Below are 26,275 nucleotides of genomic sequence, written 5' to 3'. Positions count from 1 at the left end.
ATCCAACATGTATATCAGGAACACAAGTAATATGCACACATAGCACGTAATTTTCTTAAATACTTCATATATATATATATATATATATATATATATATATATATATATATATATATATATATATGTGTGTGTGTGTGTGTGTGTGTGTGTGTGTGTGTGTAAGATGAAAGTAACTATGCACTCAATTGTTAAAGTGATGACACGAAATTTGAGCAGCGTTTTGCTTCTAATAATTTTCTTTTCCTTCGACGAAACCTAGTATCACTATTACTAGATTTTATTCTAATATTTATTGCGGCTAACTATTAGTCTATATTCATCATTAACTCAAAGTTTACTTTCATGATCTATCAAGTAAGGAGCAACCATGTAGGATCATATTGGAGGTAGGATCCGTTTGGTATACGTAGTATACTGTTTGGAATGCCCACTTTAAACACCTCACTAAATCACAACCTAGACATCATCCCAATAAGTAGATCAATCAGTATAACGACTTTGAATCACTGATAAATCTTGTTTATAGGTTCATAATAACGATAATGAACTTAAACATAATTTATACTTAAAGTAGGGTAAGCATAATTCACTTATAAGGGGGTTTAGCGAGGAATCGGGCTCTGCTCGGGCTGAACTTCTGAGCCAAAAGCTCTTCTTCTCGGAGCCTTTTGGTGCTTCGGGACTTGCCTCTAACACTTAGGAAGTGCTAGGGAATGGAAAAGAGGGTTTGGGGGTAGTGGGAGAGATTGGTAAGAAAAGGTGTGAAGAAATGAGAGATTTGTGCCTCTATTTATAGGTTGGGAAACTGAACAACACGGTGTGTTCTCAGCCCTACACGACGTGTTGGGGTGCCAAGTGTTACCATCTGGTGGCAAGGTGTGGGGAGGAAGCTGTGGCTGAGATGGTGCCACGTGTCACCTACGAAACTTAACCCCAAAATTAATTATCCTCTAAATTCCGTAACTTTCCTATATGAGCTCCGTTTTTGACGCTTTTTATATCCACGCGTAGGTAGCGACGGGATCTATAACTTTCGTTTAGACTTCGTCGGCTAGTTTTGACTTTATTTTTAAAGTTATATTTTAACAGGATTAGACAATTAAAGTCCGTTAAAAATTCATAACTTTGTCATCCGACGTCCGTTTTCGGCTGTCTTTATATCGTTGAGCTCCTATTAATGAGATCTTCAATTCTCGTTTAGGTTGTGTCTCCTAAAAATCGATCGATCTAAAATTCGATTTCCACGATGTGCATTGGTAGGCTAAATCTTAAAAAAATCATAACTTCCTCAAACGAAGTCAGATTTGAACGTTCTTTTTATGTACATTCTTGGTTTAATGTATACTACGACTTTCGTTTTGATTGGTAAGGCTAAAAAATAGTTTATCAAAATTTTACTTTTTACGATACACGGTGCTGTGCCGGTTTAGTTGTAAAAGTTCGACGAGTCATAACTTCTTCGTTATAAGTCGGATTTCAACGTTCTTTATATCTACGAAATCCTTGTCACGACCACTTCAACTTTATTCATAGATATTTGGTCTATCTATTATTTTATTTTTGATGCATATTTTTATTATTATTTTATTACATCGTTATAGGCATATATGTAACACATAAATCACATAATACTAAAATAATTCCTCTTCATTACTTCAAAATGGGTTACAATTGTCGACCCTAACTATTACATCATAATATTAATGCTTAGCCAGAAATGCAGACGTTACAGGTCCACACCTAACTGTCCATTTCAAGTAAATGGAACGATGTACGGTTATGAGTATTATCTTGTTGATGATATATACCTTGAATTTGTTGTTTTTGTGAAAATGTTAGCATGTCCAGATGATCCCAAAACGTACCAAGAAAAAGCTAGGAATGATGTCGAACGAGCATTTGGAGTCCTCAAGAAGTGTTGACGCATACTACAACATTCGGCTCGTCCTCGAAGTGTGGAAAAGCTCGCTTGTATTATGTATACGTGTATCATTTTACATAATATGATTTTGGAAAACAAGCACAAAATAATTTGTGAGTTTCAACTAGATGACGATGCATCCTTAAGTGCGCTAATACCGTCTGGTTCCATTCCATGACTTGCAAGAAGAAGGGCAATACATGACAACCGAAAACACCATGAGTTTCACAATGATTTGGTGGAACACATATATCGGGTTAATGAAATTGATTTAAATGAGCCAATTGACAATGATATCGGTGAATATTGAGACTAAAATATATATATTTTTAAGTTAGCTAATTTAATTCGTCTTGTGATTGTTAAATCAAATATAATATTTTCAATTTTTGAAATCTTATGTTATTTTAATTAGTATTTATTTTTATGTTTATGTAAATATTTAGATTTTTAAATAATTTTTTTTAATAGGTAAAAACATCACCACGTCCTACCTCGTAGGTAAAAAAATATAAAAACTATAAAAACTTAGGCGACGCTTATATCACGCCCTTTTATCTGTGACAAAAGTTATACCACATTCCTTGCCCTTACTCTACAATCTATTTAAATGCAATTTATCATAGGAATCTTACAATGCATGTGGCATGAGATTTCCAAGAGATTTTTCACCATTGAAGTGTGCATATATAAAATATTATTTGTATGTAATATATGATTATTTATCGGTAAACTCGATCGTAATTCTATGTTGAAAATAGTTTAAATATGAAATTATAAAATATTATTTGCACGCATCAGTTGTTGTGTTATGACAATTGGAAAATTGATGATAAGTCACGTTAAACAAATAGAAAGACCAATGTTTTAAAAACCGGTTTGAATCGGCCGGTCGAACCGGTTGGACCGGGAATCGGTGGTAAGAGCGGTTCAATTATCACCGGTTTTATGTCGATTTTTGAACCAGATTGAACCGACCGGTTTTTTAAAAAACCCGGTTGAACCGGTCAAAATAAACCGGTTGAACCGGTTAAACCGAAAAAAAAACACATGAAAAAGAACCATTTACACAATAAACTTTGGTGATTTTTTTTTCCAAATCTATTTAGTTTTCTATAAATAAAAACATAGGGTAAATGTTATAAAGTTTTTTGATGTGTTTGTATTCATTTAAAATTATATCTTGTTTCAGTATTATACTTTATTTTCTTTTTGACGTATATGGATTGGTGTAAAACACTAAAACTTATAATTATGTGTTATTTTTAATGTATTTGAAATCATCTACAACTTATTTGTATGTGTATTTTTAATGTTTGAACTTGTAAACATCAAATTCATGAATTATATATGTATGTATGTGTAAGAAAATTAGAAAAAACATGAAAAGTATAGAAACCGGTTGACTCGGTGGTCGAACCGGTTTAACCGGGAACCGCTCACCATACCGGTTCAACTAAAAAACCGGTTTTTAAAACATTGAGAAAGACGGTAAAATTACATTATTATTTAATTAGGTACGGGACTTATGTATCATATGAGTTTATTTAAAAGAAAAAACTAAATATAAAATTCTAAAAATTTGAAAAGTTTGAATTTATAAGAAAAATATTGAATTATAAAAATTAAAGTGTTTTTTTTTCTCAAAACTTAAACAAATTTTTTTACATAAATAAATAAAGAAAATTAATAAATCTTTAATTTAGTAATTTTGAATTAAAAGGAAAGTTCATTAAGGAAATTCATATGCATTTATTGTTGCATTTAAATACTATGTGGAATAAAAATTAATTCAAAATAATCAGAAAATGACATTTGACAAATTGAATGAGAGTGTGACAAATGATAAAAAAAACTTTTATTTATTAAAATAGATTTTAACATACACTTTCAAGAGGCAAACATCACTTTCCATTTAAAATGAATCATAAGTTATTTATGTTATAAAAGTTAATAAATATTGTTCTTTAATGGTATGATTTGATATATATTATAAATTGAAGCATGAAATTTCATGTATACAATGTATAATATGAATGAATAATATTGCTTTTACTTTATATGGAAAGTTGTTTTTGCATGTTTTTTAAGGGTAAATTATATAAAAGACATTAGATTTATATAAAAATTTGATTTTAACATTTTTGATTAGGTGGGTCCTAGGATCCACCTTCACTCTACTTGCCTTCCCCCTCATCCCAAATTGTTATACACAATGCAAGAAAGGTTGTCCATAATAACATCTTCTAAATGAAACATTCTTTGTCTTGCTTACACCACTCTTAGATGATGAACCATTTGAGCGACATTGGGTAACTATTACACAAAATCGTGATGCTCCGAGCGAAAAAAAAAAAGAATAAATAAGGGAAAACAAATACAAGTCTACGTAATGGTTCGATTTAACTAAAATGTTTGTCAACTCAAATCATATGTGAAAGTCATATCGGCTTTTTGCCTAGTTAGCAAGTGAAAAACATGAAACACCTTAAGCAAATTGGTTGATTGTTTAAATTTGCAATAAAAATGTAAACTTAGTGAACTTATTGAGAGAAAATAAAACATAATGTAAAAATTGATTTTTTTTGTATAAACTTAATGTTTTTTTTTAATACAATTTTCCATTGTTTTAAAGATAAATATATTAAAACTTATAATTAAAGTTTTTCTGTTTAAGTATGAACATTATTTTATTTTATTTTTCTTTTGATAATATAAATATTAAATTTATCACTTCCATAAAAGATCGATGTCGTTTACGGTTAAACCTCCATACATAGATAGTTTTCGGTTTTTATAATTTGTTGTATGAGAAACTGTTTAAACAATGCATAAACAAATAATAGAATAAATAATGAGAGGGTGAGAAGTGTGCCAACTTCTAAGTGTGAAGTTTCATGGTTTTTGCTTGGCAAAATGCGTCATGAAAGACGTAACGAAAGCAAAGGTCGCCTGCTGTGATTTTCCAAGAAGTTGCATGCAAGTTGACTACCTCGTTTATAACAATCCACACAAATAAAACAGTTTTTTTTTCTTTTTTTTAAAACAAATTAATATTATTATCATATTGTAATAATGTGTATAGTTTAGTTAATCTTAAAATCTTATAATTTTAAAAAAAGTTAAAAAAAAAACTAAAACATGATTTCAACATATGTTGAGAAATTTATGAAAGCTTAAATATTTACAACATTTGTTCAATGTTACAATTAATTAAGAGAGATGAAATTAAATTAATATGAAAAGCTTGATTTTATGACAAATAATTACAAGGACCACCTCAAGGTTTTCCTTATCGTTTCTGTTTGACCCCTTTAGTTTAGTTTATCAAGCTTTAAACACTTCTAGTTTATACAACGTCTTTCCCTCTCTATCAAATTGATAAGGATTTTATGTTGTAACCAAAGTAATTAACCACACACTTTGAATGCTCACTCTATATGAATTAATCCGATATCTATTCCCGAAATGTCAACTCTTTTTGCAATTACAACAAAGTAATATGTTTCTTGTCCTTATACATGCCTATTTTTCTTACTTTTCTTATTCCTCAATCCTCCATCATTACCCACACCTCTATCAGAATTTCTATATATCTCTTCCGTACTCAACAAAAAAAATCAACACTCACTTATGTTATTCCTATGAATATCCTCTCATAGGATTAAATTGCGAATCCATTCATAGGATTAAATTGCGAATACATTCAGATGTAAGTCTTGTATTCCCAATGAACTATTAACCGCTATTATAACCCTGAATATTAACCATTAGAACTTGCATATTGAATGAATGATATTTATATTATTCATCAACACCATTTTCGATGTGTGGGACCCTTGACCCCACCTGAAAGAAATCAATATTTACAAATTAACATGTTAATTGCAAACCAATTATTTGGGTTTTAATCAATGTTGTATTATTTGATTTAACCGAGTCAAAAACATATTTTATATTTTGATTATTTTATTTAACTGAGTCAAAAACATATTTTATATTTTGATGCTTTTCTTCGTGGTTAATGGCTTAATGCAAAAGGTAATGTCTTGATGTCTCTTAACTAAAATAAATTTAATAGTTGGTAGGTCAATGTGCACCCGATCTTCCTAACCACAATACTCGAGCTTGCAAGTGAAATTATGTAGAAGTTACAAAAAATCAACTCATGTTTGGAATTGACATGGTTATTTCTATGATTAAAACAATTAAACAATCTTACTTCACCGAAAATATATATGCAACTCTTTGTTGACCAACAATAAAAAGGTAAACTTCATGATCGTCATCCACGAGTATTCCTAGTTTCCTACTAATCGGCCTCATGGCTAAGATGAAAAACAGAAGTTTCAAAATTATTTATTTATTTATTTTTTTCTTACAACGAATTACGGAGATGATTTTTTCAAATTAAACAAAACATTTATAATATGAATCCCAAAAACGAAAATTATTGTAGTTTGGTGTGTCATGAGTCTCAACTAGAACAAAAATCTTAACTTTCGTTTCACACGGCTTAGACACAATTTGTTATTTGCAAAAGTTAAATTCTAACAAAGTACCGAAAATGTATCAATAAATATATTCAACTACCATTCGTAACTTTTTTTTTCCAATACCATGTATGATTAAACTTTCAAACTCATTAAATGTGACGTTCCGACCCTTTACTAATCAAAAGCGCGTTATTATAAAGTCAAAGCAAAACTTTTGACGTAATGTAAATACGGGATACTATAGGGGGTGAAATGATAAAAGGGTATGGTTGTCAATTAAACAGAGCGTCAGCACAAGGACAATACCGTCAATTTACTCGCAGTTCGTAAGTTTGCTATAATACATACGAAAGGCATCTGTAGAATAGTCGAAGCAAAAGATCGATTCTCATTCTTCATTAAATTCTTCCCAGAAGTTCTACTTTTGGCGCCAGATTCCAATTTTAACGGTCACGATTTCAACGGTTGTGTGTGCTAGTGTGTGAGAGAGAAAAAGCAGAGAGGGGGAGAGGTGTGTCAATGGCGGATTCAACAAACGGTTCTTCTAGTTTTTGGACTCAGGCTAACGCTTTGTTCAGAAAGAATTTGACCTTTCAGGTTCGTTTTTTTTGTGTTTATGCATTTTGATCTCATGCCGTTATAAAAAGTTGCTTTTAATTTTGGTTTTCACCATTTCCCTTCAAATCAGAGAAGGAATATCAGAACAAATCTGAGGCTCATATTATTCCCACTCGTCCTCTGTCTGCTACTTGTATTACTGCAAACAATAGTCAACACTGAATTAGATAAACCCTCCAACAAATGTGGTTGCACTTGTATTGATCAAAATGGGGATGGTCAATGCGAGAGAGTATGCGGGATTCAGTACTCAGATTTGGATCAAGTGGCTACGTGTTCCATTCCTAGTCCACCTGAATGGCCTCCATTGTTGCAAGTACCTGATTCACAGTTTCGAGCAGTGAGAACTGATTTTCTTTCATTTGGAGACTTGCCTAATGACTCTTGCAGAAGTACAGGTTCCTGTCCTATCACTGTACTTATGACTGGGAATAACCAATCTCTTGGAGAGAGTATGTCAACTCTATTCCTTTCTTACCCTAATTTATGTCAGTCCATATTCAGTATATATTCACATCCTGATCAACATAATTTTCTGTTTGATGTATATTTTGATAGGTCTGGCTAGAAATATATTCCCAATTTCATCCAATTTTAACTCATCCAATGGCCTGGCTAATGTTGTATTGGTTAGTTACTGCCTGTCATCACATCTTGCAAGTGTGATCATTCAGATTTATGTGATGGGAATTATTAACATCTTTGTTTTGGCCTTTGGGGCATGATTCTTTGGAACATATCAGGGGTCAGCTTCGGAGACTCAGATATTCAACTTTCTTGAGCCTGCTTTCTTCTCGAGTCTTCCACTCTACCATGTTCAATCTCAGTGCAGAGCCAACTCCACTTTTTCTATTTCGATCCCACTGGCGTCCACGATAGTGGAGAAAGGTATGAACTATTTTCAAGACTTTTGCTAGCCATACTTGTATTTCTAGTAGCTTGGATATCAGCAAAAGACAAAGATGATTTATTGCTAATAGCTTGATGCAAATGATGCAACACAAAGTACTTGTAACATCATATCTTGCAAGTGTAGATGTAGTGATGTGTAGAGAGTGGGTATATTATAACTAAGAGTGATATGAATTGGGTAAAGTTAACAATATGATTAGATCAAGGATAAAGTACCTAAACACCACCAAGATTACTTAAGTGCAACCATACGAGATCTCTAGGTTCAAAGAGAGCTTTCATGCAATGCTTGTTGGCCTTGTTCTTGTACAAGTCATTGACATGCTCAATCTTTGCTTTGCGTCTTTGACTTGTTCATGAATCTTCTTCATTTCTTTGGCTTAATTCGTTGCCTCAAAGTGGAATTCTCTACCCTTAGGCAGTAGTATTAGATTAGTAGGGGTGCGAGGATTCACTCCATAATTCACTTAAAATGGTGTGCATAATAGCATAAGTTGGAGATTGGTTATAAGCAAACTCAATAAAAGAAAGTTTAATGTCCCAACCTTTCAAGGACTTGCTCACAGTGCTTCTTAGCAAGGTTATCATAATTCCTTTAAGAAATATATCAACAACAATGCTAGAACTTCCTGTTTTATACTTTGAAACAAAGGCGAATGATTGGAGAAATTCTACACATTTTGCGTGTCTTGAATTCAACTTGTTTTGGCCATTTATATGCTTTAAAGATTGATAAGGAATTATGACAACCTTGCTAGAACTTCCTGTTTTATACTTTGAAACAAAGGCGAATGATTGGAGAAATTCTACACATTTTGCGTGTCTTGAATTCAACTTGTTTTGGCCATTTATATGCTTTAAAGATTGATGATCAGAATGTAGAACAAACTGTTTTGGCTGCAAATCTTGACTCCACTGATCCAGGGCACATACAATAGGATAGAACTCCTTGTCTTATGTACTATAGTTCTTCCTCGTTTCATTTAGAGATCTAGGGCTGCCAAAAATTTATACTCCTCCCTTTAAGTGTTTCGAACCCAAAATAAGAATCTAAATCAAGCCCAAGGTGATCTAGACACATGAGATGGGCAGGTCTTGTATTAGCTGAAAATGACATGGATGCCCCTACATCATATAGACTGATGGCAAGTTTTTCTTGTTATTGTCCAACTGATCTTGTATTTTTAATGTAGATATTAGATGTGTTCAAGGCCAACATTTATGGCGCAACAGCTCTACTGATATTAACAACGAATTGTATGCGGGATACAGGAAGGGAAATTCTGAAGAGAAAATAAATGAGATATTAGCAGGTTGGTTGATCCAAAAATAGTTTGATTTCTTACTAAGTAAATGTCTAAGCTTTGATTTTAATTTTTTATTTTAACATTTTCACAGGCTATGATTTCTTGAATTCAAATGCCAACAATTATAATGTGACAGTTTGGTACAACTCTACCTACAAGAACGATACAGGAAATGGTCCCATTGGAACAGTCCGGGTTCCTCGCTCAATAAATTTGGTACATACACACACACACACACTCTATATTTGCAGCATGAATTATAAAAATATTATTTCTTTCCCATTATCAGATGGCATGTAATAGTGGACTCATATTATTGCCTTTCCCAAATAGGAGTTAATAGAACATATTTTCATGAAAACCATAATGCAAATTATAAGATTTCCAATTTATATGCATACAGGTCTCAAATGCTTTCCTACAACTTCTGCTTGGACCTTCTACACAAATGCTGTTTGATTTCATAAAAGAGACGCCCAAACCTGAAACAGAAATCAGACTGGATTTCTCTTCTCTCCTTGGACCATTATTCTTTACATGGGTCATTTTGCAACTATTCCCTGTAAGTTAGTTTTTAAAATTAAAAATTGTTTAGATTTAATGCCAACAAACAGAGTCTTTCTCTGAAGTTCATATTAGCAACTATTCCCTCTTAGGCTGTGTTTTGTTACACAGGACAAGACTAGACAAGATTTCTAGGGTTATTTTTGATGATGAGGATGGGGAGGGCATTCACGTCTTTTGCACAGACAAGAGATTGAGAACGAGTCCCCATCCCTCCTTTTAATTTTGGGTGGGACATAAAATTGAAATTTTGTCCCATTGACACCAGTCTGAGTCCCGGTTAATGCATGCCAAAACCCAGTAAACAGGGTTTTAAGAATAAATTACTATTCTTGTTGCAGATTGTCCTAACAGCTTTGGTGTATGAGAAGCAACAAAACTTAAGGATCATGATGAAAATGCATGGGCTTGGGGATGGTCCTTATTGGATGATTTCTTATGCATACTTCCTTGCCATATCCTTGGTTTACATGTTCTGTTTTGTGGCCTTTGGCTCAGTTGTAGGTATACTTCCTTGCAAAAACTGAATTGTACTAATATTTTCTTTGTACTACTAAAATTTTCTTAACTAATGCTCTTCAATTCATTTCAGGGTTAAAGTTTTTCACATTGAATGACTACAGCATCCAGTTTGTGTTCTATACCATCTATGTAAACTTACAAATTTCTCTTGCATTTCTGGTAGCTGCTCTCTTCTCCAATGTGAAGACTGCTGCAGGTTTGTTGTCATATTTTTCCATGCATTGCTTAGGTCGCGTTTATTAGACAGGGACATGATTGGATTGGAGAAACTTTCCAGGGCTATTCTCGATGATGAGGATGAGAAGGGCATTCACGTCTTTTGCACATAAGAGAGTCCCTATCCCACCTTTGCTTTTTTGAGTGTGGCACAAAATTGCAATTTTTGTTCCATTGACATCAGTCTGAGTCTCCGTCTAATGCATGTGAAACACAATATGTCTTGTTGTGTCATGTGTGACACATGGGGCCATAAGGTTTCTTTTAAGAATGATAGAGATACATGTGGGTTATGACTTGTATTGATATGATTATGACAGTTGTGGGGTACATTACTGTCTTTGCAACCGGTCTCTTGGGAGGATTCTTCTTCCAGTTCTTCCTTCAAGATACATCATTTCCAAGTAAGTAAAGATATAAATAATGTAGTTTTGATCAGATAATATTATTACTGATTTCATGTTATTTGTCTAAATGTTTGTGTATTTTTTTTTTCTTCTGTAGGAGCTTGGATTGTTGTGATGGAGTTATATCCAGGGTTTTCTCTTTATGCTGGATTATACGAGTTTTCACAGTATGCTTTTAATGGAAACTATATGGGGACAGATGGAATGCGTTGGGGGGATTTAAGTGGCAGCAATAATGAGATGAGTCATGTCCTAATAATCATGATTGTGGAATGGGTGGTGGTTTTCTTTTTGGCATACTATATTGACCAGGTTGTAACAGCTGGAAGTGGGGCCCGAAAAAGTCCACTTTTTTTCTTGGAAAAGTTTAAAAAGAAGCCCTTGTCGTCCTTCAGGAAGCCTAGTTTACAAAGGCAGGGTTCAAAAGTATACGTGCAGTTGGAGAAACCTGATGTTGCCCAAGAGGCAAGTAGTAGTCATAATTAGTTTTAGTAATATTTTAAGTAACAAAATGGATAATAGGATATTGATTTGTCAGCGTATGTGTATTAAGTCCTGAGTTTTCTATTATTATGTTCTCTAACCTTTGGTAAATACCACATTGTATCAGAGGGAGAGGGTTGAGCAGTTGGTAGTTGAACAAGACAGGAGCCATGATATTGTCTGTGATAACCTCAAAAAAGTGTATCCAGGAAGGGATGGAAACCCAGAGAAGATTGCAGTTAGAGGGTTGTCACTTGCATTATCTACAGGAGAGTGCTTTGGTATGCTTGGTCCAAATGGTGCTGGCAAAACCTCCTTCATTAATATGGTTAGTGTAAAAACATCTCTTAATTCTTAATTCACAAATTGTTCCTTTGTATTTGAATAACAAACAAATAAGTACATACTGTGTTGTACATGGATTCCCGACATGCATTATACTTACAGTTTTTTTTTCTTATTAGGACATTATAGTTTGAAAAATGCACCCAATCATAGCAGTGTAAATTGCTTCATATTTGGTAGATTTTTTAAAGTATAATGTTGTAACAGGAGGAAATGAAAGTAATAAAAAACTAAAATACGTTGCTATTTCTTGCTTTTAACCCAACTAAGGTGTTGACAGATGATTGGGCTGGTTAAGCCAAGCTCTGGCACAGCATATGTTCGTGGCCTGGATATAAGAAGTGACATGGATGGGATTTATGCCAACATGGGTGTCTGTCCTCAGCATGAGTAAGCATCAAAATCCCAAGTTTTTTGGACTTAATCCAATAAACTATATATATATGAGTGTTTTCTTTTTGACTTGATAGAGAAAGCAAGGAAAATGTGGGTTTTCCCCTTTTACAAGTTCCAAGCATTCTAAATTACTTTTTAAGCATCATTTAATTATTGGGAGGGAGTTTTACTAATTATGTTGGCTTCTTCCTTCTACCATTTTTGTTATATAGCCTGCTGTGGGAAAGCCTAACAGGTAGGGAGCATCTTCTTTTCTATGGAAGGCTTAAGAACCTTAAAGGTACCGCCTTGACACAAGTAAGTTGACATTCTCTTTTGCTACCTTTCTTACATGACAAGGGATATTATTATGTGATGATACGCACAAGAAGGAAGGGCATTCTCGTCTTTCACACATACAAGAGATCAAGTGCGAGTCCCTGTCCCACCTTGTTCCGCCCTTTTGGGTGGGAGTTGGGACTGAAAACTTTAACTATTTTTTTAAAATCGATCGACACCAAATGCGATACAATCTGTAAAACTTATTTGGTTGTGTAAATGTGGTTGTTTTAGGCAGTTGAAGAATCTCTAAGAAGTGTGAATCTATTCAATGGTGGGGTTGCAGACAAGCAATCCGGAAAGTACAGTGGAGGCATGAAGAGGAGGCTTAGTGTTGCCATTTCATTGATCGGGGATCCAAAGGTGGTGTACATGGATGAGCCCAGTACCGGACTCGACCCAGCTTCAAGAAACAATCTATGGAATGTGGTCAAGCAAGCCAAACAAAACCGTGCTATTATTCTCACTAGTAATCCTCTAATACACTTTCCAAAGGGCATTCACCTCTTTTCTACATAATAGATCGAGAACAAATGTGACAAAAAATTGCAAATTTTGTCCCAGTCTGATGCCATATGCCAAAAACAATACAACTTGTTCTGTCATGTCATGTCATTAAATGCAACTGATATGGATAATACAAATGTTTCAGCACATTCAATGGAGGAAGCTGAGCATCTATGTGATCGGTTAGGGATTTTTGTAGATGGAAGCTTGCAGTGTGTCGGAAACCCTAAAGAGGTATTTTGCACATTAATATAAATCCGGGGTTAAAACGGTCATAATGGATAACATCCTCAAATCACGAGTGAATCTTACTATCTTTATTTTACTTGTATGGGGACAGTTGAAGGGTAGATATGGAGGTTCATATGTGTTCACAATGACAACATCCTCAAATCACGAGGCAGATGTAGAAAACCTGGTAAAAGGTCTCTCGCCAGATGCAAAAAAGATATACGAAATATCAGGGACACAAAAGTTTGAATTGCCAAAAGAAGGAATCAAAATAGCAGATGTTTTTCGTGCTGTTGAGAATGCTAAAAGTAGGTTTGATGTTCAGGCATGGGGGCTTGCAGACACAACTCTTGAAGATGTTTTCATTAAAGTTGCTCGAGAGGCTCAACCATTCGATGTTCTCTCATGATTAAATCTTCATTTTCTTGTTAGTAGATTAAAACAAAACTATACGTATCTCTATAGAAGAATTTTAGTTTCTACTGATTTTTTAGTTTGCATCAAATTTATATTGCCAAAATGTGCCACAGGTGGTATATTGTATAGTATTTTGTATCTCAAAAACATACAGGTTTTTGTTTTAAATTTCTGTGTATGTATATCATGCTTGTACTTTTGTAATTGGACTTTTTCTTTCATTGAATTTTATAAACAATTAAATAGTATTTTTATGGATTCCATAAAACAATAACTGTCAAATTGATCATTCGTGATCAATTTGAAAGAACAGGGTACAAGTAGATGATCGACAAATATAAAGTTACGGTGCTCAAAAATATAATTTTGACATGGATTAATTAAATGGGTAATCTCGTAAAAGCCTTTATATTTTGTGTTTTTTTTTTGGATTAAACCTCAATTTTATTTTTTTCCCTAACCCTGTATTTTCCTACTTTTTTTGATTTGGCCATTTTATTTTTTTTTTTCCATTTTTTTTGTAAAATGCGAGGGTTTTTCAGAAAAAATTAAAAAGTTGATGGTATTTTCAGAAAGTAATAAAAAGTTAATTATGTGACAGGGTGTTCCTCAGTCCTCGCTTCCATGATTTCTTCGTGGCCACTGTACTCAACACATCCACCTCATTTAACACATTAATTTTCCTCATTTAACACCTTAATGTTCAACATCTTTGTTCAAAGTTTTTTTTTTTGGTTTATTATCCACCCTAGATGGTGGGTGACCTCCTTTGTGTGGTTTTTAGGGTTTGTAATCCCCCAAGGCCAGGGGAAACCTTAGGTCACAAAGTACCCACAATTCCTTGTCTGCCTTGAGAGAAAATAGGGAGAGATACAGCTACAATGATTGATGAAAATCCAGTTTATTACAAATCGAAACACTTATGTCGGGATACATAAGAGAACATAAAGATTCAAACTTATGATCTTCAACGGAAGTTATCATGAGAGAACATCGAATGGTTGAGCCTCTCGAGCCACTTTGATGAACACATCCTCTAGAGTAGTGTCTGAAATTCCCCATGCTTGAACGACAAACCTGCTTTTAGCATTTTCAACAGCACGGAAAACATCTGCTATTTTGATGGCTTCTTTTGGCAACTCAAACTTCTGTGTCCCTGATATGTTATATATCTTTTTAGCGTAGGGCGAGAGACCCTTTACTATGTTTTCTACATCGGCCTCATGATTTGAAGATGTTGTCATTGTGAACACGTATGAACCTCCATACCTACCCTTTAACTGTCCTAGTTCAAAAACAAAGATAGTAAGACACATTGATTAAAGAACTTTCCATGGATTACGGTAATGTTGTTGATACTGCTGTTTATTTTTTACTTAATGGATTTTGTGGGGACAACACTTAAAACTTTAAGCTATAAATGGCTATAGAGAAAGTCATGGAAATGAAGCTTCCTCCTTAAGTCCTAACTTTAATTTCGTGAATTTCCTCTCATTTAGTTTTACTTTCCATTTTCCTACCTTAATTTTTTTAATTGTTAATCCAAACAACATTATGGTTATAACGATTTGTTAGGGTATGCATGTATTGATCACAATACCTCTTTAGGGTTTCCGACACACTGCAACCTGCCATCTACAAAAATCCCTAAGCGGTCACATAGATTCTCCGCTTCCTCCATAGAATGCGCTGAAACATTTTAGTCCATATCAATTACGTTTCAATTATCTTTACCTTAATTGCAATAAAACAAGTTCAAATAGTGCATCTTTTGTTTCAGGAAAAAACATAAGGGAAAGTCGTATGTTAGTGTAAATGAATTATTTTTAGGACAAAAGTACTAAGGTCATGTTTGTTATGCAACATTGGACACGACAAAACAATATCAGAGGATTACTGGTGAGAATAATTGCGCAATTTTGTTTAGCCCGTTTCACCATATTCCATAGATTTTTTCTTGAAGCTGGGTCGAGCCCAGTACTGGGCTCATCCATGTACACAACCTTTGGATCTCCAATCAATGAAATGGCAACACTGAGCCTCCTCTTCATGCCTCCACTATACTTCCTGACTTGCTTGTCTGCAATCCCACCATTCAATAAATTCACGCTTCTAAGAGATTCTTCAACCGCCTGAAACAACACCATTTACAAAATAAGTTTCAAGTCTCAGCAAGAAAGTTGTCTTAAAGGTCCCATCTGTTACGCAAAACATGACGGGTGTTCCTTTGACATGCATTGAATTGGGCTGGAGTCGATAGGACAAATTGCAATTTTTTTTATCCCACCCAAAAAGGTGGAGGGAGGTAGGTTAAAGACTTGTTCTTTATCTCTTTTCTTTGTAACAGATGTGTGAATGACCTCCTCATCCTTGTATTAAAAATATTCTTAGAAAGCTTGGTCAACCTACTCTCATGGTGTCCTTAATTGTAACAAACATAAACAAAGTTAATGACAACTTACTTGTGTCAAGACGGTACATTTAAGGTTCTTAAGCCTTCCATAAAAAAGAAGATGCTCCCTCCCTGTTAGGGTTTCCCACAACAGGCTGTATAACAGACTTGGTATTAAGAAAGCATACAAATTTATCTAACCAACGTAATTAGTAAAACCAACAACTTCTGATGTTACTTCTAGAAGGTTTTTGATATATGGGTGTTTATTTTTGAAATAGTGCATAAAGAACTACTTACGAAACTCATGAAAAGGAGGTTTTCCCCATTAATTTAACCCTAACTTTTTATATTTTCCTTCCATTTCCTCAAGTAAGTGGTCATTTTCGCAAATATATTTTAAAGATCATTTATCAAGGAAAAAAGAAAAAAAAGAAACAAGTCCTTACTCATGCTGAGGGCATACACCCATGTTGGCATAAATCCCATCCATGTCACTTCTTATATCCAGACCATGAACATATGCTGTGCCAGAGCTTGGCTTAACAAGTCCAATCATCTGTGAGTACCACCTCACTTTTATTAGTTTAAGATATTTCAGGAAAGAGATCAAACCAAAATAGCACATTCCATAAGGAAAAGAAGAGAAAAGAAAGTTAAGAGAGAAGAGAAGAGAAAGGAAATGAAAAGAAATTTGTCTTTTGTGTTCCCGAGTTGGAGAGAAGTGGAAGAAAAATTAAACATTTTCTTCTTTCTCTGAAAATCCTTCCAAATCGGAAGGAAAGTTAGGAGGGAAATTGATCATTCCCTTTCCTTCCACTTCCTTTCTTTAATGAAATTTGGAAACACCATTTTTTTATTTTCTTCTCATTTCCACCCATTTTTTTTTCTCTCGTTAAATTGAACTCGGGAACAGGTGTAAAAATGTCTATGAATGTTAGAGCAAAAAGGTTCTGCTCAGGCTTATCCTATCCCAAGATCTCATTTACAGATTCCCACATTCTTATTATTGCTAAGGCAAGCATGCATGACTCCCTAATAACAGAGTATGCACCTTTCTATTTTGTATATATACAAATAAACAAGAACAAACTGTGAATTAAGAATAAAAGATGCGTTTACACTAACCATATTTATGAAGGAAGTTTTGCCAGCACCATTTGGACCAAGCATACCAAAGCACTCTCCTGTAGATAATGCAAGTGACAACCCTCTAACTGCAATCTTCTCAGGGTTTCCATCCCTTCCAGGATACACCTTTTTGAGGTTATCACATACAATAGCATGGCTTTTGTCTTGTTTAAGTAGTGACAACTCGACCCTTTCTTTCTGATAGAAGGTGGGAATGGAGACAACTGGTATTACTAAAAGTTAGAGAATACAATAATCTAGGAGATTAGACAGAAGTTAACCATTTAAAAAACTAGATAGAAGGTTTGTTGAAAAATCTATACCTATAATTTTATAATACCGAACTGGTGTAATATACAACTAGTCCAATTAACAAAATATACCATATCATATACTATGGGCACTATTTTCTGCAAAAAAAGTTTTTCTTCCACCAACCCCCTAATCGGGCCCACATCGTGCTGCCTCGGGAAGATCACATGAGATGTAAATAAGAGCCTAGTGCCCAGAAGGAACACAATCCACATTGGAACGAAAAGTCACCATTACTGCTACAGAAACTGTAGCCTTCTTTTTTACAAAGATACAACCCTAAACCAACTATGGGCACTAATTATAACCGAGTAAAGAAGTACTACTTGCCTCTTGGACAATATCAGGTTTCTCCAGCTCTACATATACTTTTGAGCCCTTCATTTGTAAACTTGGTAGCCTAAATGATGACAAGGGATTTCTGAATGATTTTGAGGGATTACTTTTGAGGTTATGCAAGAAAAAAAGTGGACTTTTTCGGGCACCACTTCCCGATGTTAAAACCTGGTCAATATAGTAGGCAATTAAGAAAACCACCACCCATTCCACTATCATAATTATTAGGACATGACCCATCCCATTATTGTTGTCACTTAAATCTCCCCAACGCATTCCATGAGTCCCCATATAGTTTCCAGTAAATGCGTATTGTGAAAACTCGTATAATCCACCATATAGAGAAAACCCTGGATATAACTCCATCACCACAATCCAAACTCCTACAAAAATGTAAAAAAATAAAGACAATAACATATTATACATACCACTAAACAGTTCAAATTTCAATGCCATTATATATATATATATATATATATATATATATATATATATATACTTTCAATAACATTAATTTTTGGAACATAATCTGTGGGCCAACTCAGGGTTTTTTGAAAAATAACCCTTTTTGCAGAAACATATGTGCAACATGATGTCATGATCTGATGAGGACTGCATTATCTATATATACTTACTTGGGAGTGATGTATCTTGAAGGAAGAACTGGAAAAAGAATCCTCCTAAGATACCAGTTGCAAAGACAGTAATGTACCCTACAACTGTCATAATCATATCCATAAAAGTCATAATCCACATATATCTCTATCATTCTTACAAGGAACATTAAGGCCTCATTTGTTATGCAAGATGTGATACGTTGTACTGCGTTGGCTTGAATTAAACTTGGTCGATTGATGTTAATGGAAAATATAAATTTTTGTCCTATGCAAAAAGGTGGAACAAATGTGGGACATGGACTCTCTCTCTCTCTCACACACACACACACACACTTGTATTTGCATACGCCGTGTGTCCAGTCCAGTCGAGTGTTATTCCGTGTAACAAACACATCCTAAGCAACTCCTCCAACAGACATGGAAAACAAACCTGCAACAGTCTTCACATTAGAGAAAAAAGCAGCTACTAGAAACGCCAGAGAAATTTGTAAGTTTATGTAGATGAAATAGAACACAAACTGGATGCTGTAGTCATTCAATGTGAAAAACTTTAACCCTGTAATGATGTAAAATGAATCGAAGTGAATTAGGTAAACAGATTAAAATAGTCATATAAAAAGTACAATTCAACTTTTTTTTGCTGATTTGTACCTACAAATGAGCCAAAGACCACAAAACATAACATGTAAACCAAAGATATGGCAAGGAAGTATGTATAAGAAATCATCCAATATGGGCCATCTCCAAGCCCATGCATTTTCATCATGATCCTTAAGTTTTGTTGCTTCTCATACACCAGAGCTGTTAGTACAATCTGAAACAAGTATGGTAATTTATTCTTACAACTTGTGTCCTACACATGAAAAGACAGGACTGGACATGTCAGGTTATATACTGCCTTTGTTGTGCATTGGGCTGATGTCAATAACTTTTGTCCTACCCAAAAGAAAAGTCTGGTACCCAGCTGTCAATATTTTGTCCGTGCAAAAAATATACAAAAAATGTGAATACCCTCCTCATCTATATCATAAAAAATAGAAAGCTTGTCTAGTCCACTCTAGTCTTGTGAACCAAACACAGTTTAAGAGGTCTGTGTAGGTGGATGGGTCGCAAATTAATCAGGTAGGCTAGAAAAGAAAATTGTGATATAATATAATATAAAAGCAAAAAATAAGCTTCATCGACCAAATTTTGAAAAATTGAATAGGAAACCCATCCTACTATTATAGAACATAGAAGTATCAGTAGACACTACTACATACAATTAACTAAATATAAACCTTTTAAAATTTTTGAAATTTAACTTACAGGGAATAGTTGCAAAATGACCCATGTAAAGAATAATGGCCCAAGGAGAGAAGAAAAGTCCAGCTTGCGTTCAGTTTCAGGTTTGGGCATCTCTTTTATGAAATCAAACAACATTTGTGTGGTTGGCCCAACTAAAAGTTGTAGAAAAGCATTTGAGACCTGTATATGCATATGAGTTGGAATTGTTATAATTTGCATTATGGTTTACGTTCCACGGAAAAGTAAAAGTAAATTTCTCTTTGATCTAGAATAAGGTTTAGTTGTAAATACAGGCTTACTAAAAGATATTACTGGATAAACACTAATAAAACCCATATTGCATAGTTAAATGAATAGTGAATGAGGTGGAATGATTAGTTCGCATTCAATGGATAAAATTCAATCATAATAGAAGGCCACATGGGTGTTCCAAGTACTTGATGTCCCGGGCCAGCAACCCGGATTTGGGGGGGGGGGGGGGGGGGTATTTTGTGGGCCAAGTCTTATCATAAAATAAGAGATGTTTTTGCTTTAAAAATGCATAAAAACATTGTTTTAAATGAACTTTTGTATGTTTTTGTTTGTATAATCTTTGATTAGTTTAATTATAAAATTTTATTCACTTTTGCTATATAAAAATTTCTATATATAAGGGCATTAATTTAGTATCTCGCATCGGGCATTGAAATCCAATAAGTTGTCCCTAACTTTTTCATAGAGTTAAATGCATTGCAGAAAAAAAATGGTAAAGTTGTATGAAAAGTAGAATGATGATATTACAATCTATTAAACTCTATAAAGATAAACACATTAGAATCATGACTTTCAAGATGCAAAAGTTCATGTGTAATTCACGAAGTATATGCATGCCTCAAATATATTATGTGTACCAAATTTATTGACCGAGGAACCCGGACCAGTCTAATAGGACCATTTCCTGCATCTTTCTTGTATGTAGAGTTGTACAATATCGTCACATTATAATTACTGATATTTGAATTCAAGAAATCATAACCTGTGGAAATGTTAATATAAAAATGTAAAATCAAAGCTTATATATATATATATATATATATATATATATATATATATATATATATATATATAAATGTGTGTGTGTGAAAAACTCAATCAAATTATGTTTAGATCAACCAACCTGCTAATATTTCATTTATTTTCTTCACAGAGTTTCCCTTCTTGTATCCCGCATATAGCTCATTGTTAATATCAGAAGAGCTATTGCGCCATAAATGTCGACATTGAATGCATCCAATTTCTATATTAGAATACAATTCAATTAGACATGCAATAGCAAGAAAATCGTTCCATGAAAGTGTGTGCGTAAACTTGTTCCGGTTATTCTTTGTTAAAACGTTTAATATAAAATTTAAAATGAAACACTTTCTAGTCCTAAACTAAGGACGCAAACCAAAGGCTTGGTTGGCTGATTTTAGCTGTCGTTACGATGTGGACAACAAATGACCGGATGGAAACCATAACGACTCCTGTATAAATGAGATTAAGCCTTAAACGTCTCCAAATTGTTTTGGTCAATCATCACTGTTTATTCTAGTTTAAATGTAAAGGTGCTGCATTTTACACACTATGAAATGCCAATCAAATATTGAAGATTCAAATCTAGTTCTGTTTTCTTCCACTTTCGTCATTGTGATTTTTCTTTGTTTATTACACGTCACCTCGTCCTCTGGTAATATTTTATCCTCACAAATTTTTTATATTACTTTTTAAATGCAAGCTCCCTTTCCATACACTTATATCTCATTCTCATTGGTGATGAGTGATGATCATCTATTCCGCATCCAATCTTAACTTTTCTTTAATTTTTTCTTTTTAAAATTCACGAATAGCAATTGAAAAGAAACAAATCTAGACTATGATAGAGGTGGCCTCTTTTTTAATAAAGTTATTAAAAAGTTATTATTTTTTTAATAAAGTTATTAATAAGGATATATATACTTTAAGTTTTATACTCAAGAAATAGAAATAATTAATGAAAATTTTGATATATTTTAGGATAATATGGTAATTTTAGAGTCTGGATCTATCAAATCGAATATGAACATATTTATAGAATTAGTTGGATTTTTCAAAGGTTTCGGATTTGAATTGAGCGGATGCACCTACATGTGAAATTGTGAATTATGACCGTATAGTATTTATACTCCGAGACATTCGTTAGAAGGTTAGATGGAGACATATATAATTCCAAAAACAATAACATGTTTTTTTTTTTTTTTTGTGTGTGTGTGTATCTTCGGTTTTTACGTGAACATATGTTTTTATTTTATCTTGGTTTTTTATTCGGAAATATGTTTTTTAGTTTTTAAGCAAATTCTAGTAAACATAATCAACTTCAACATTTTTTCTTATTGTTCAACCAAGATTTTCTATTTTTTTTTTATTTTAATATAACCAATAAATTGTAACACCCATTTTCACTTATAAAAGTTAATAAATATAAACCTTTGTTTATAAAAACAAAAGTGAAAATATATTGTTTTTTGGCTCAAATGATCAACATGAAAGTTGTAGTAGTCATCATTACGAACACGTATATATAAAAAACGTTGAAATTGAGTTTGTATGAAAAAGTTATGATTTTTATAAGTTTTGGCGAAAATATCAACAAATATAATGATGTTAATAAAATAGTATGCGACTTATATTTCCTTTTTAATATTTTACCACATTTTTCACATATAAAAACCATTTTTTTTAACAAACATGTTTTAAAAAAAAGGCTTTTATGTTTATATAGAAAAAAAATTATGTGAAAATATTTTTTTGTATAAATATGATTTTATAAAACAATAAAAAAAATATTCAAAATTAAATTTTGAAATCAAATGTAAATATACTAAATTTAGGATGATTTCGTAAGAAAGTTTTGAAATCTGGACCAAAAGTATAGATTTTGGACCAAATTTCTAATAATATTTAAAATCTAGGCAAAATGTGTAAAATTTGAAAGTGGATGACTTGATGACCGGGTAAAAAGGGTCAAAAATGAATACAATTAACGGTATTCGAGACATAACCAGAAAAAAATATAGGGACTTAACTGGATATGAGGTCAAAATATAGAGATTTTATAGTATATTTTCATTTAAAAAAAATACAATCTTTAAATATTTTAAAAAAAATTATTTTTATTTGACTTAGGTTTCAGTTTAACATTATATTTAAATTAACAAATTAAATATATTAGATGGAAAGTTGAAGGTTAAGGGTTTCAACATGTGGTAAAAAAGAAAAATGTTTCTTTGATAATATAATGTAGATGGATATAGATATAAATAGATAGATAAGTTAATTTTACTAAGCCAATCCTAACTTTGAAAGGAGTAATCTGTATATCTTGAAGATTAAAGGGGTCAAATTGTAAGGTGATTATAAATTAAAGGGTTAATGGCATAGAAGGGTAACGAACTTTGGTCTCTGTCCACATTTAGGTAACCATGTGTTTTTTCGTACATATTTGACTATTAAACTTGGTTGACCTTTTCAAAATAGGGTAATATGAATGGTGATTATCGGTGATATTACCTTATTATGAACAAGTCAAACAAATTTACTTGCCAAATATGTACGAAAAAAACATACATGGTTACCTAAATATGGACAAAAACTAAAGTTCCTTATCTGTTTTCGTAATATTGAATTCTTTATGCTAACTGCTAAGTGCAAATAGACATTAGATACACTGATGTGACATAGAATCGGACCATCGGGTCTTGGTGTTAGATCTCGAGTAGGTGTCGTCAGCGGGTTCCTGACTTGATTCCTAGCTGCCATCTAAGAACAAAACCGTTAGAACTGTCTGAGGGACTGTGCCCTAGGAGAACGCTCTGACAGTCAAGTTAGATAGATGTGTATGAGGATATGGTTTCTCATGGATGGAAAACCATATTGGTGGGAAGAGTGTATATATATATATATATATATATATATATATATATATATATATATATATATATACAGTGGAGGCTCATGTTTGAAAATGAGAGATCCTCCTCGTGGAGGAGGAGGTGTTCTATTTATAGATCTAGGTCAATGGACAATTAGATTAGGCTTAGGCCAGTCCAGTTTAGACCCAACTAGTGGTGGGCTAGGTTGTGCTGCCAGGTCTCTAAAACGCATATAGCCCATCCCCTGGCTAGCTGGGCCTAAAGTGGGTTGACCCAAGACTTGACCATCTCCTTATACACATCGATCCAACTTGATCGTCAGAGCATGCTCCCGGGTTATAGTCGCGGTCTAATTGTTTTGTTCTCCGATGGCAACTAGGAATAAAGTCGGAAACTCACTAACAACATCTACTTTAGATCTACAATCCAGATTTGACACCAAGACCCGATGGCTCAATTCCATGTCACATCAGTGTGTCTTATGACTATTTGCATTTATCATAATGAACTCAATATTAAGAAAATAGGTAAGGAACTTTTCCACATTTAGGTAATCATATTTTTTTTGGTACACATTTGACTAGTAAAAACTTGTTTGACATGTTCAAAATAAGGTAATATCACCGGTAATTACCCGTCATATTACCCTATTTAAACAAGTCAAACAAGTTTAATGGTCAAATGTGTGCAAAAAAAAATATATTTACCTAAATGTAGACTAAGACCAAAGTTCGTTACTAGGCTAGGTCGATAACCCTAAAGTAAAGGTCTAAAGTGGAAAGCACGTGGGACTTATTGTTACTAACAAATATATTAATATACCTCTAATGATAAGCACCGGAGAGCAATTAAATTAATCTATAAAATCTATCTCTATTTTAAATATTTACATATCCATATATAAACTAAGAAGATACCCTTGGCTAATAGCTTCTTCCATATATGTTGATCATCACATGCCTTGATTTTCAAGGTTAGCAATTAAATTTATGCATTATTGGGTTAAATTGCAAATTTAATTCCATGAGGCCATCATTGACAATTTTTGCTTCTATATCATTTTGTATACGAAGTGATTCGTTAACAACAATCTTCATATATAACAATTTATGTTTTATATAGTTCAATATAATATTTTAAAACACAAATTGTTGTACATAGAGAAGAACTAATCATCTCTTTTATAATTAAATTAAGTGATCACAAAGGATCAATTTCGGTTCCATAAAACCAAATTGAACACTAGAATATAAATAAAAGTAAGGAGAGCAAAAATCAAAAACTTACCTTTCTCCACTGTCGTGGATGCTAGTGGGACCGAAATAGAAAAAGTGGAGTTGGCTCGGCACTGAGATTGAAGATAGTAGACCGGAAGACCCGAGAAGAAAGATGGCTCAAGAAAGCTTGATTTCTTAGTGTGAGCAGTTGTCCCCTGAATCATGCCAGAAAACCAAAAAAATATATATTTAATTTTCATCATACACATGTATATTTGCATGATCATCTGATGATAGATAGGTAGTAACTAACCAATACAACATCAGCCAGGCCATTGGATGAGTTATAATTGAATGAACTTGAGAAAATATTTCTAGCCAAACCTGTCAAATATACATACATCAAGCAGAAAATTATATATGTTGATCAGGATGTATATATTGAACATTGACATAAATAAGGGTACGAAAGAGATACATACTCTCTCCAAAAGATTGGTTATTCCCGGTCATAAGTACAGTGATAGGACATGAACATGTACTTATGCAGGAGTCATTAGGCAAATCTCCAAATGAAAGCAAACGATCAGTTCTCACTGCTCGATACTGTGGAGCTGGTACTTGTAATAATGGAGGCCATTCAGGTGGACTAGGAATGGAACAGGTACCCACTTGCTCCATATCTGAGTACTCAATTCCACACACTTTCTCGCATTCACCATTCCCATCTTGATCAATACAAATGCAACCACATTTTAAGGAGGATTTATTTAGTTCCATGTTGACTTTTTCTTGTAGTAATACAAGTAACAAACAGAGGAAGACTGGGAATAATATGAGCCTCATATTTGTCCTTATATTCCTTTTCTGCTTAATTTGAACAAAAACAGGGAATAAACAACTAGTTTTCATTAACGACATGAGATCAAGATTAATGCATAAACATATAAATCAAACCTGAAAGGTCAAATTCTTTCTGAACAAAGCGTTGCACTGGGTCCATAAACCAGAAGAAGTAGAACCATTTGTTGAGGCCACCATTGATGCTCCTCTCATGGAACATTAAGATTAGAATATGGCGCCAAAAGAAGAATTTAGGGAAGGATTTGGGTGAGAATCGATTTGGCTTGGACTATTATATACTAGCCAACCAATCGCACCGAGTTCGAGTAAATTGACGGTATTGTCCTTGTATGACGGTATTGTCCTTGTGCTGATACTCTGGATTAACTGACAACTATACATTTTCTGTGTTGACCCCCTATAGTATAATGTATATACTTTACATTGAAACGCATTTGATTCTCTTAGTATAAAAACATCTTTGTTTTTGAAACTTAACTTCTACACATTTATCTTTTCACAAAAGGCATTAAAGATCACATTAATGAGTG

At 33.4% G+C, this 26,275-nt stretch overlaps 2 protein-coding genes across 2 annotated transcripts; one reads left to right on the top strand and one right to left on the bottom strand.

Annotated features, from left to right (window-relative positions):
* Window positions 1-6,778: 6,778 nt before the first annotated feature.
* On the top strand, window positions 6,779-13,864 carry LOC145050383 (ABC transporter A family member 7-like). The gene is made up of 17 exons (XM_078998658.1): window positions 6,779-7,014; window positions 7,106-7,487; window positions 7,594-7,664; window positions 7,779-7,923; window positions 9,141-9,260; window positions 9,346-9,470; window positions 9,658-9,816; window positions 10,160-10,322; window positions 10,411-10,536; window positions 10,877-10,960; window positions 11,061-11,428; window positions 11,574-11,774; window positions 12,072-12,181; window positions 12,400-12,484; window positions 12,740-12,974; window positions 13,158-13,246; window positions 13,353-13,864. The coding sequence occupies exons 1-17, from the start codon at window positions 6,937-6,939 to the stop codon at window positions 13,650-13,652; spliced, it is 2,841 nt and encodes a 946-aa protein (XP_078854784.1). The 5' UTR covers window positions 6,779-6,936; the 3' UTR covers window positions 13,653-13,864.
* Window positions 13,865-14,545: 681 nt separating this feature from the next.
* LOC145050445 (ABC transporter A family member 7-like) lies at window positions 14,546-25,922 on the bottom strand. Its single transcript, XM_078998710.1, has 17 exons — window positions 25,839-25,922; window positions 25,364-25,748; window positions 25,195-25,265; window positions 24,952-25,096; window positions 20,892-21,011; window positions 20,626-20,750; window positions 19,757-19,915; window positions 19,100-19,262; window positions 18,879-19,004; window positions 18,467-18,550; window positions 17,826-18,214; window positions 17,181-17,381; window positions 16,502-16,611; window positions 16,123-16,207; window positions 15,558-15,792; window positions 15,261-15,349; window positions 14,546-14,940 (listed from the first exon to the last, which is right to left on the bottom strand). The coding sequence occupies exons 1-17, from the start codon at window positions 25,920-25,922 to the stop codon at window positions 14,641-14,643; spliced, it is 2,871 nt and encodes a 956-aa protein (XP_078854836.1). The 3' UTR covers window positions 14,546-14,640.
* Between the last annotated feature and the right edge of the window lie 353 nt (window positions 25,923-26,275).

Source organism: Lactuca serriola, chromosome 1 (assembly GCF_051521515.1).
Source record: "Lactuca serriola cultivar US96UC23 chromosome 1, Lser_US96UC23_V15, whole genome shotgun sequence".
NCBI lineage: Eukaryota > Viridiplantae > Streptophyta > Magnoliopsida > Asterales > Asteraceae > Lactuca > Lactuca serriola.
This window is presented reverse-complemented; position numbering and strand designations above follow the sequence as displayed.